The sequence below is a fragment of the Teleopsis dalmanni genome, chromosome 1 (genome assembly GCF_002237135.1).
Source record: "Teleopsis dalmanni isolate 2A chromosome 1, ASM223713v2, whole genome shotgun sequence".
Lineage (NCBI taxonomy): Eukaryota > Metazoa > Arthropoda > Insecta > Diptera > Diopsidae > Teleopsis > Teleopsis dalmanni.
The window spans coordinates 142,576,344-142,588,425 of record NC_051846.1 but is presented as its reverse complement, the minus strand read 5'-3'; the positions used below and the strand labels follow the sequence as shown (position 1 = coordinate 142,588,425).

The 12,082-nt window shown below is 30.5% G+C and overlaps 4 protein-coding genes across 9 annotated transcripts in view; 1 reads left to right on the top strand and 3 right to left on the bottom strand.

Moving 5' to 3' along the window:
* Positions 1-36: 36 nt before the first annotated feature.
* Positions 37-677, top strand: LOC119669133 (39S ribosomal protein L23, mitochondrial). The gene is made up of 2 exons (XM_038078922.1): positions 37-415; positions 481-677. Exons 1-2 carry the CDS (start codon positions 122-124, stop codon positions 637-639), a joined length of 453 nt encoding a protein of 150 aa, XP_037934850.1. The 5' UTR covers positions 37-121; the 3' UTR covers positions 640-677.
* Positions 678-679: 2 nt separating this feature from the next.
* On the bottom strand, positions 680-1,474 carry LOC119669134 (thioredoxin C-1-like). Its single transcript, XM_038078923.1, has 3 exons — positions 1,202-1,474; positions 972-1,128; positions 680-910 (listed from the first exon to the last, which is right to left on the bottom strand). The coding sequence occupies exons 1-3, from the start codon at positions 1,381-1,383 to the stop codon at positions 821-823; spliced, it is 429 nt and encodes a 142-aa protein (XP_037934851.1). The 5' UTR covers positions 1,384-1,474; the 3' UTR covers positions 680-820.
* A 2,812-nt stretch (positions 1,475-4,286) lies between these two features.
* On the bottom strand, positions 4,287-6,247 carry LOC119667103. Of its 3 annotated transcripts, none has more exons than XM_038076400.1 (6): positions 6,023-6,247; positions 5,899-5,966; positions 5,466-5,839; positions 5,323-5,376; positions 5,150-5,224; positions 4,287-4,767 (listed from the first exon to the last, which is right to left on the bottom strand). In XM_038076400.1, exons 3-6 carry the CDS (start codon positions 5,826-5,828, stop codon positions 4,459-4,461), a joined length of 801 nt encoding a protein of 266 aa, XP_037932328.1. In that variant the 5' UTR covers positions 5,829-5,839; positions 5,899-5,966; positions 6,023-6,247; the 3' UTR covers positions 4,287-4,458. The 3 variants fall into 3 exon arrangements, with proteins under 3 accessions (XP_037932328.1, XP_037932335.1, XP_037932320.1); XM_038076407.1 differs by having other exon boundaries at positions 5,919-5,966; XM_038076392.1 differs by having other exon boundaries at positions 5,923-5,966.
* A 1,783-nt stretch (positions 6,248-8,030) lies between these two features.
* The window catches only part of LOC119669129 (E3 ubiquitin-protein ligase UBR1), a 28,708-nt gene continuing 24,656 nt past the window's right edge, over positions 8,031-12,082 (bottom strand). For 3 of the 4 annotated variants that reach the window (XM_038078918.1, XM_038078917.1, XM_038078915.1), the window contains 6 exons: positions 11,406-12,070; positions 11,240-11,351; positions 11,042-11,170; positions 10,508-10,990; positions 9,589-10,444; positions 8,434-9,527 (listed from right to left, as the gene is read on the bottom strand). In XM_038078918.1, the coding sequence (XP_037934846.1) occupies positions 8,434-9,527; positions 9,589-10,444; positions 10,508-10,990; positions 11,042-11,170; positions 11,240-11,351; positions 11,406-12,070 (3,339 nt within the window). Of the gene's footprint in view, positions 9,528-9,588; positions 10,445-10,507; positions 10,991-11,041; positions 11,171-11,239; positions 11,352-11,405; positions 12,071-12,082 lie in introns of all 4 variants that reach the window. The other variant, XM_038078916.1, reaches the window with a different exon arrangement.

The window sequence follows — 12,082 nt, the reverse complement described above, 5'->3', positions numbered from 1 at the left end:
GCTGACTTTGACAGCTAATCGCCGAGTTCATTCTTTATTTATGTCAAGATCTTGTGCACTCTAACAAAATTTGTAATTGCGCATAAATAGCATTAATATTATTTCATAAAACTTAGTAAAAATGTCTACACGTTGGTATCCAATTTATCAACGTGGTAATCCACAATTGCGAGTTTTTTTACCAAACTTCTGGATGAAGCTAGTTCGGCCAACTGAGGAGCAGCCCAAAAACATAGCAACATTTTCAGTTTCTATGGAAATGACCAAATATGATGTGAAAAACTATCTGGAAAAGATATATAAAATTCCAGTTGTTGATGTACGTACCCGCATTGAACTCGGACCCACGAAACGTGATCAGGTGTATGGCCACATCACAAAAGATGACGACATAAAATATGCTTATGTAACAATGGTAAACTAAACAAAATTTGCGTAGTTTGGTATTAATAATGTAATACATTTTTTATGTTTTTTTAGCCTAGAGAAACAGAATTTTCATTTCCAGATATATTTGAGAAAAAAGCTGAAACAAAAGCTAACGACGAAAAATCGTTGGACGAATCTAAAAATGGTTTCAAGAACTTCTTAGAAAGAAATAAGAAACGTCCTGGAACACCAGGCTGGTATTCATTTTAAACAATCATTAGCTTATAATAAAAAAGTACAACAAATTAGATTTAGTTTTTAATTTCAACATAACATAACTTTTTATTGGTATTACTAGTTCGTTTAGATTTTACAATTATATTTTAAATGTTTTAGGCTTTGTTTGTAAACAGAACTTTTAAACGTATCACAAATGACAATAATTTTTGGTTTACTTAACATCAGTTACGTTCTGATCTATCCATGCACGCAACTTGTCTGTGTCTTGCAAGCCAACCATGCGGTTGATTACTTTGCCTTTCTGCAATGAAATCATTTATATATTATAAACTTGTTATTATTATTAATAAATAATAACTCACCTTCATGACCATTAGCACAGGCACTGCCCCTACATCATAATCCAAAGCTAGTTCGCTATGCTCATCTATGTCCACCTTGGCTAGTTTTATAGCACCAGCCTTTTCGCCAACGATGGACTCAATTCGAGGAGTAAGCATCTTGCATGGATTACACCATCTATTTCAAAAATTGAATAAAAGAATACAAAATATCTTTATATGTATACATATATGTGTGTAATTAGTATTACGTTGCAAAAAAATCAACAATCACCGGTTTATCACTTTTCTTTACTTTCTGGTCAAAATCCTCAATACTCTGAACTTTAAATATTTCGTTATGGATTAATGACGAACTTATCAGACGCACATTATTTGCGCGTAATTGACTTTTGCCAACGCTAAATGCAGTGCGGAGTTGCGATGAGAACATTTTATGAATTACTGCACTGAACAACAAAGATATGAATATATAGGCAAGTATTTAAGTTCAGACTGTTTTTATGCAATTACTTACATTTTCTAGAGATGAGATCTCAGTGATTTCAAGTTGTCAAAATTGTTATCGACATTTATTATCATCGAATAGGATTATTTTAAGAATTTTTTGTTGCTAAAATTTAAATAATTAAATTAAATAATAAATAAGAACAAAATGTATTAATTTTCAATTTTATCTTATATTTTATTACTAGCTCACCCGGTGAACTGCGTACCGCGTAACAGTCAATGAATGTTATATTAAATTATAGGTAAACTGAATTTAGAAATTTATTAACGTAATAAAATGAATACAAAAAATTTGTTATGTTCAATAGTTCATAAGGATATTAATATATAATCAAAACAAATACACAAATACAGGAATATAACAAAACTTTTTCACCTATATTCCGCATTTAATCAAATTTTTAATCTTAAATCTAATCTTTTAAAGAAAATAAATCCATGGATTAAATCCATGTTCTTCAAAAATGTCTGCCCCGAATGAAGTCATTTGAAAGCAGCCATTGTATGTTTGAGTGTTCGCTAAAAAATGTCGGGATTCTGGTGTTTCACCACAAAGCAATGTATGCAATGGCTCAGGTGGCGGAGTCAATAATGACAATTTCACTTTGCCATTAAGGCAGCACAATCTCAGTAGTTCTTCAGCAAAGTTTAATGCTCCACAATGTACGCAAGTAACGATGCGAAGTGTAATCATTTGCGCAATCGTATAGAAACGCTGCTCGATACAAATCAATAGTTGAAGAATTTCTTCTTGCGCGTCAGAGATTATCTCGTTGTTGATCTGTGTGATAAGCTCGACGATTTCTAATTGCTAACCGAGCCGTTTCACGGGCTGCCTCTCTTTGCTCTTGTGTTTGAAAAGCGCGAAGTCGGATCACACTAATGTGGTTATTTTCTCGTGAGATTCCTCGTTTTTCTTCAGTGAGTGCATGCGTAATGTTTCGACGCCTAATTGTATTACGGCTTTGTTGAGAAAGATTAGACTTTCTGGATCGCGGTATTATTAATAATAAACACTCGCACAAAACAAACAAATCAAACGGTAAAATGTATATGCTTTTTTGCATTATTTTAAATAATTTCCTTATTTCTCTATGAAACAAAAAATTAGAATTTCGATACTTACAGCTCATATATTGATGACATTATTTATTTATTGTATTTGAACTTATTATATTTGAAATATTTGAAATATTGATGGCACACAAAACAACAAAAAGAAAATCAGTATCACTCAAACTGTTAAACTGTCAACAGTTTGAAACAGAATTTATAAATTTATTATTTATGTTAAAATTAGTGGATTTTTCCAATATTTTATAATATATTCTCCTATTCGAAGCGGAGATTTTACTTACTCTCATATTTTAATGATTTGATGAGCATTTATTTATTATATTTGAAATTTGAAATATTGATGACACACAAAAATACGAAAAGAAAATCAGTATCACTCAAACTGTCGAGCTGTCAACAGTTTGAAACAGAATTTATTATTTATGTTAAAATTAGTGTATTTTTCCAATATTTTATAATATATTTTGCTATTCGAAACGGAGACAAATCAAAGATAATTAAAATCGGTCCAGCCGTTCTTGAGTTATAAGTGGTCTAACTAACACGACTCTCTTTTATGTATATAGATTATATTTTGTTTTATATTAAACATTTTTAAACTGGAATATTATTATTTGTATATAAAATATTAATCAAAAATAATATTTATATAAAATCGTATATTAATTAAATAAGCTATATTAGTTGACGGACTTTTAAGAGAATTCAACACCTAAAACTCAGTAACGCTCCAGCAAGCATATGTCTAATGTAATACACACCTTCATATGACGGTTGGTCACGGCCATTTTACACACTTTTTGGTCATGACCATAAAAGACATATTTAGTAATGTGGATTTCGTACTTTAACCACTAATTTAACACATTTTGGTGAGGCCTAAATTTCAGGGATTCAAACAGTCAAAAAATAATAACCACCTTATAAATAAAAGTCAAAAATTATTAATAAAATTTACTTTGTATTATATTCATCAAAAATAATTATTATCATGTGCCATTTATTTTTTCACGCAGAAATAACTCTTAAAGTTCCGCTCTTTATTTTAAAACGTACAAATAACTGTTATTTTTGCCTTATAAATATAGAAATCATGAATAACTTCTATTTTTGAAAACATTTTTTCTTTTAAAATTTAACTCACACTGGACTGCCCAATATTTTTGAAACAACTACCTTACATGAAGAACGCATTTAATATTTTCGTTTTTAAAAATATTCGTTAGACCAGTGTGAATGAAATTTTAAAGGAAATATAGACATGCTAATTTTTTTTGTTGACGCTTTTTTAAAAGGTAAAAACGTAAATACCACAAAAATAATAGATCTAATTTTAAAATAGGTAATATTAAGCAAATCATCAGAAGAGCGTAGAAGACTGCTTAAAATTTGTGACAATGCTGAAAAAAATAAATTACCTAAAAGAAGAATTCATAGTTCAACAGTTTTCAAATGCTATTAAAGCTGGTGAAAATGATTTACAAAAAATTATACAAACGTTCCTAACACAATTTTTCTGAAAGAGCACTGGTTTGCAATCGTAAGATTTTTGGAACTGCAGAAAACTGTAAGAGTTTGAAGTATCAAACAAGATTAATGCCATTCAAAATTGGTGTACTCTATACCAAGAGTATGTAAAACTTTTTGGAATAATTCATTGATTTAAACGGAATAATGTTAATTATTTTTAAAATACTTACAACTTATTTAAAAAAAAACTAGTATATACAAAATGATATATACAAAACATATGAGTTAAAGGTAAATATTTAATTTTGTAAATAAATTATTTATAAAACCTAAATTAAACTAAACTTATTAGTACAATACATACAGAACTAAAAAACATACTTATTATATATAAAAACCAAACTAATTTGTACAATAATAGTTCTACGATCGTAATTATCTAAAACTCCTACTAGCGTGTTCGTCTATACATCTGAACGGCTACTTTTTGTTTTTGTCTCATGAGATCTCTTTTAGCAAACATCATAATGTCTTGCTGTATTTTAGTAATTGCTTCCAATATGATATCTTGGTCTACCATATTGTTTAACGTAGACACCACCTGTTCACCTAGCCATTCAAATTTTCTTTCTCTCTTATTGTCTGACTCTTGTAAGATCATGTCGGAATCATCGTCGATATTAAATTTTCGCTTCTTCCCTTTTTGAGATGAAGTGGTAGGTATTGAAGCACAAGTAGGTACTGAAGTAGAAGTAGGTACCTGAAATGAAGCACAGTTTTATATAAAGTAAAGCAAAAGCAAATTTATTAATTTCTAAATGTATTCTAAAATTTAATATTTTTTCTAAATAAAAGAACCAATTTGGAAAGAAAGACTTTCAAGAGCCAGGTAAGTTGCAGAGAGTTCATTTGGCATTCTGTCATCGAGGTTAAGAATATTTCAAAAAGCGATAAACCTCAAAAAAGTATGGAACATAATGAATCACAACTCTAGAATGTTTCATACTACATAATATTTATATAGGTAACTATTTGCAATATGAAACTTTTGCCTGCCCGTTACTTCTACAAATTTGCGATGATATTTCCAATTAATATACAAGACTTTAATAATGAAAATACATACATAAATATATACTTACTGAAGTTAATTCATCGGTAAATTCACTATCTTCAACGAATTCATCCTTAATTCGATGTTCTCCAAATTCATCCGCCTGAAAAGTTTATAGTATATAACATATTAATTGCTTTCTTTCTATTCATTGATATAATTTGTAAATATATTATATATAATATAAAACAATAAACTTACAAATTCACACACATCGGACTCGCAATCACTTGCTTTGATTTCAGCCGACCCGTCCTATTAAAAAAAGATAAAGAGTTTATAGCGTATTCATAGATAGTAATTTTTATATAGTTTTAATATATAATATACAAAACAATACTTACAGATTCATTAACACTGGACTTAGTTTTTGCACTTTTGATTGATGACCGGAGGAAGTCAAGCAAGTAAAAGCACCACAATTTAGGAGTTCTGACTTTTTCATTCCCTACTACACTTCGTTTGCTGGAGTTTATGATTCGTAACTCTTTACTGAACTGAGATCTGACGCTTAAAACTTTTCTTTTCAGTTCCTCTACAGTTAACCCAGCTATATCGGCTCTCAACAACTCATACATTGTGTTAAATGCCTCATCACGTTCCACTCTGTCATGGTATTTTGGATGGTTTACCTCCCACAAGCATTCGTGGAGCTGGTAGATGGCAATTAGTTTTTCAGTCAATTCCCTACTCCACTGAACGGCCATATTCGCAGAAGCTATACAATTGTTTATGCATTATTATATCAGTTTATCGTAATTGTAAAAGTTGGTTTACTTTTATTTAGTTAAAAATACCTACAATTCGCTATCAAAATATAACCCGCAGCAACCGAAAACTCGAAACTGTGAAATACCATGCATTATTATTTTAGCTTATATTAGTTGTTAAGAATACTTACAAAATTATACGTCTTTATTAAAAATCAAAAAATGCAAGACTTTGATTATTATTGGTATACAAACTTGTCAGTGTTGCTTAATGGCGTTTTTTCTTGAAAAATGTATAAAATTGTAATATTTTGCTTCTAAAAGGCATAAATTATGACATTTATGACAGCTGTTTTGATTAACGTGACGAGGCACACAAAGGCTCGTCATTGTGATCAAATTTAAATCGAAATTTCTTTTTCCCTTAATATCCATTTTTTAAAAAACTTTGAAAATAATTTGAAAATTTAATGTGACCGTGAATATAAGAATGTCTTGCATGAAGATAATATAATTTTTAAATTATACTTAAACAGCTTCATTCCGTTCACAATAGTTTTGATATTGTACTATTTCTGAATCCAATTTGTAAAAGAAAACACTTATTAATTGTGATGATGGAAGAACAGCATATTCAGAGTCAGAGTTTTTGGAAACCAAAAACATTTTTAAAATAAACAATTACAACGAAGAAAATGAGAATATTTCACAACATTTTAGAAAAATAAAAAGGGTTTTCTAAGTTTGAAACGTCTTGTTCAACAAATTTTATATATTAATATAACGAATTTTCCTGCCGTCCGAACATAACAAAAGAAGATCTCGAATAATACGTGAACATGTAAACCAGATCTTGCGCATATGTATTTTAACGTCTTTTTAATGTTCCATAAAAGATTTGTTACACGAAATAAATTCAATATATGTATACATGAATTGTAGGTGAAACTGAGTTTATTGTTTATAAGTGCAGGAACAGAATCTTTCAAATTTCTTTCAATACCAGTACAAGCTATGTAAATAAATTCATGATGTTTAAATTTAATCAGTTCTGCATCTGATAAATTTAGTAGTTGAGTAGTAACTTTGTTGGATTTTTGATATCATTTGCAGAAAATAAAAGACTTGAGTAAAGAACCTGCTTTAAACGATTAAAACTTAAACCAGTTTTAACTGACACAAATATTAAAATTTAAGCAAATTTGGAATACATCAATTTTAGACGTATTCTTGTATTTAAGTATCTTTATTATATCTCAATACTACAATATGTTTACGTTACAATAGGTGTCATGTTTCAAACAAAACCCATACAAAAATGTGTTAATAGCATTCTGTATTAAGAGTGTCAACGTAGTATTAATCAAACAGCTAAATAATACGTTCGATTCTGTGAAAAGCAAGTTGAGTGTTACGATTCTGCAACCCCGCACCACAAAATTCGGGGTTACTTTTAAGAATGAACTGCTACGGCAATTTTGTTGCTTTCACTGCGAAATGAAAATTTGGCAGTGACAGCTCACATCACATCACATCATTTTGAATTGAAAGCAACAACAATTAATGACTGTGATTGCAATTGTTGTTGCTTTATATTATATTAATTAAACTTGGTTTATATTAGATTTTGCAGAAATATTATTATTTGTCTTTATCAATGCTTGTGTGTGAAACCCGCAGTCACGATGTTTTTATTAAGCAAATTAACACTTTAGCAATTTAGCACATGCATAGCATGCTAAATAAATAACGTTAAGGCCTATTTATTTTGACAGCAGTTAAATCAGCATTTAATTAAGAAATCTGAATTAATATTTTTGAGTATTGTCCACTTTTCTGTGATTTTGATTAAAAAAGCTATCTGATAATATCACTTGCATTATTTACTAGTTCATAATATAGTTTAAGAGTAGTAATAACTAACAAGTTGTGATAGAAAAAACTTAGAATTATGCGTTTGTTGCAAAAACATATACAAATACAATATCGACAGAACATTAAGAACCATATGTGTATATACTTAATACATAAATAAACACCAACTGAACAATACAAATAATCGCCCTTGTTGATATTACTTAAGATAATAATTGGAAACATGACAGTATTAACTGTTAATAAATCAATTTATAAAATTTATAAAATTTATAAAAACCAACTTCTAATTAAATGGAAAACATTTATTATTTATGTAACTCTTTAATGTTAATTATATTCATAATAGTAAATTTTTACAATATAAACAAAATAACTAAATATCTTAATGTATAAGTTCGATTATGTGTCAATTTTTTTTCAACATGATGCTTGAGGATCAAATAATTATGTTAATGTAATCTTAACGTAGACAACCATTACACCAATATTCCTGCAAACAAACATTAAAATTATATCAACAATTTTTATCTCATTTTATAAAAAATGACTAATAACAAAAAACACAAATAAATATTTGTAAGCTTTTCGAACAAATTAATTATAGAAAAAAAGTTTATATAAAAAGGATAGTAAGGAAAATGCCTAATAATCAGCTTTAATCACATTGGTATTCGTAGTTATTACCAACTACGTGTAGAGATTGTTGCATGTGTAGTATAAAAAACTACATATGAACCCATTGCGCTATTACTTGTGTCGAACTGTCCATTTGGCGAGCGATTTCTTCTATCAACCCATGGCCTAACCACTTCAAGTGTATTTGCTTGTAACGTTCTTTACATAGACGCAACGGATTGCCTCGTCTCAAACCCTGATCGGCTTCACCATATTCATCTATATATGGCGGTGGTATGAAACAGCCTTTTTTCCTTCCTAAATAAACAATATGACAATCTCGTATTCGTAAAAATATACCAATTTCAGAGCTGCAAAAGCTAGCGTGATGTGTGCAAGCACCAACGCCATTTGGTTGGCAACAATATGATTGACCACACAAAATTTCACCGCAAATCAAGCACATTGTTGGAGTTCTCATTTCTTCCCGTTCATTATTTGGACAAATAAAATCGGATACACTATTTATCAAATCGCTATAGTCTTCTGGTAAAACTACTAAATGTGGTACAGGCCTGATACATGGTACAATTTTTAAATCTCTTCCCTGGCGGTTCCTGTTGGTTATTACATCAAGACGTAATATATCGTGGTGTGAAGCAAACATTTCAATTATTGTTGGATAAGCACTTTCATTTTCAAAGTATACTTCTAGATTTGTTTTCAAACCCAGGTACTTGCACATATTATCGAACGTATCACTGTCACACTGTCCCAATTCTTCTGGAAAATCAACATCAGTTACAAATTTAAAGAAGATACAACTGCACCGCAAGAATTCGCGCATTTCCATTTTAATATGATCGAAAAGAGCAGTAATTATATGTGAGTCACATTTAATATTGGCAGGATGGATTTGTTCTTCGAAAATATCTGTCACATTATCATCTTTTGCGTCGTTACATTTCGCTTGAGCTTGACGACGTGCTGCCAAATTATATTTACAATAAAAACTTGTAATATTGTCCACTATTTTTTCCGGCAAATCTTTAATCTCATTTAAATCATCTGCATCAATATCCATGTAACATTCCTCATCTGGGGCTTCGAAAAGTACTAAAGCTTTTACTAGATTAGCCAAGAAACATAATTCTAGCATGTAAAACTCTAGCATACTTCCATTTGGTACAACAGACTCTGTTTCTAGAATTACAGACAAAGGATTTGTTTATCTATATCAGTTAGTATAATTATATTTTCTTACCTGAGGTAGCGTAAAGTAAATTTGGTATCATAAATATCATTGATACCATCTTACTGAAACAGTTCCACTCCAGCACTGATTCATTCTTTTGTTTAAATACAGTTTCCAAAAGTTCTGCTACTGGTGATACAATGTTTTTATAATCTGCAGTATTTATATTAGCCGATTGAAAACAACACGTTCGAATTATTCCGTTCAGGCAACTATTATGTCGTATGGATAACTCGTTTTTAAGTGGTTGATTAATGGCACGTAAAAAAATTTCCATAGCTTGCACAGTGTAACTGCAAGATTCCCAAATAAATAACAAACTCTCAGTTTCATTATCTTCAAATATATTTTCAAATTGTTGTCGTGCCGCTTTTACATAATATTGCACTGCAGTAGTCCAACCTGCGCCAACCTGAGGTTTCGGAACAGGATTTAAAATATTGAGAAAGTTATTAACATTTTCGTTTTTGAGTAATGATGCACAGGTTGGTAAGCTGTAAATCCACATATCCCTATCTTCTTCCCGGCACAGTTTATTTAATTCATCGCTGTAGTTTTTCATCATTTCAATCCAATTGTCAATTGGGAAAATTTCATCTCCCGCATGTATTATATTTGGTGTAGAGAATTTTGAAAGTGATGCAGTAAGAGGTAGCACCGTGTTACTCAGGCAACGACAATATGGACAATAGAACTCAGTTAATTGACCGTTCGCTGATAATGCAGGTCGAATGCGATTTGGACGACGCTGATCTTTAGTTTCTTCATTAGAAAAATATTCCTTCCAACATTCAACATGCATTACATGGCCACAAGTACTTGTATATAATGAGAAATTTCTTTTAGGACTCTCGAGTGGTAAAATCTATACAAAAAAAAAAACTTTTTTAAATATGATTATAATACAAAATTTGTTTCTTTAAATTACTTTAGACTTTTGTATATAAGCAGAGTAAACAAGCGTGGTACCGTCACAACTGACTTTGCAATCTTCAAAGCACAAAATACATTTATGATCCAATTCTTCAGGTTGCTGTAGGCGACGATCTACGCCCAAACATGCAACAGTTTTATATGCCACCGCACCTTCATTATCATCCTGCCATTCCATTGCTCCCTCACTTGGCTGTGCTACAGCACTTGTATTAGCGAACAATTCTGCATTTGTACTCATAAACAGTTTTTGAGCGTTTTGAATTTGTGCTAATACTTTTGCACGTTTCTCAGCAGCTAATCGTGCACGTTCTTTTTTCTCTATCCTTTCCTGTTCACTGGAGGAAATTGCTTCACTCTTTTTCTCGCCAATATTTGCCTCATCATCTTCACTCTGCATAGGTTCACTTCGTGCTCTTGTTTCAAATTCTTTTAGCTTTTTAATAGTCCAAAGTATAAAGTCTCTATGAGCCTCAACCTAAAATTTTATTAATTATTATTAGGTATGCATTTACAAATTCAGACTTACTCTCTGACTGTGCGATAATTCCTCTAATTTCTGTAGAAAATTGTTTTCAGTTGCACGGTTGAAGAACGTAAGATACGGATAATTTCCCGATTGTTCTTCTTGTAATCCAAAACCAATCAAAAATAAAATCTATTTTTAAAACCATAGATAGAATAAATTAATTTAATAATGTAAGAAATAAACAATAAACTTTTTTACCTTCTGCAAATGATTTTCCAAAAATGATTTCGCTTTCAGATCTATTGCTCGATCCAATATGATTGAAAAAATATGCATCATAACATCGCATTGAAGTAGATTTGGAATCGTGCTAAATATTAAATGTAAAACATTATTACTCGATTATTTAAGTTTATTTACTTACAAAAAGGCTTCTGTTAATTTCGGTAGTTTTGGCGGAGGGCAACAAACCAATTCGTTTTCTTTTTTTCGCTTCAAGCGTTGCACTTCCTCTGATTTGGATTTATCTTCTTTTGTGTAATGATAATAAAACATATTGTAGTCATTATAATATTCTGATTTCAATTCAAAAACTCCTTTGGCATCATTTTTAAGAGGTTTTTTAAAGTCTGCTACTTGAAGAGTTACATCTTCTAATGCTGTATCATTATTAGACTCAGGTACAGCCCGGTTGAGTTCCGAATGTGATAATGGTTTAATACAAAGCAACTGAATCATTTCTTTTTTGGTACGATCCTCCTCAGTGATATTGCTAATACCCGGTATATATCGTTCCCCAATTATAACTATCAACAGTTCAAGGAATTCATCAATCATTGCCAGCTGACGTATAAAGTCGTCTTCAACTGGATTTGTCAAATTCGTTTCATATGTAGTTTGCACCCAATCTATCAAATTAAACTTATTTAACAAATGAATTAAAAACACGTTGCTTTCAATAAGAGATGCTCCGATTTGCAGTCCTTGTATATCACGATCCAACATTTCTAAACGGCATCGAACATTGCGATAAAAATATAGCTGATGCAGCAATGAATAGCCATTGCGCCGCCACATACCAGAATTTACCTAAAACACAGT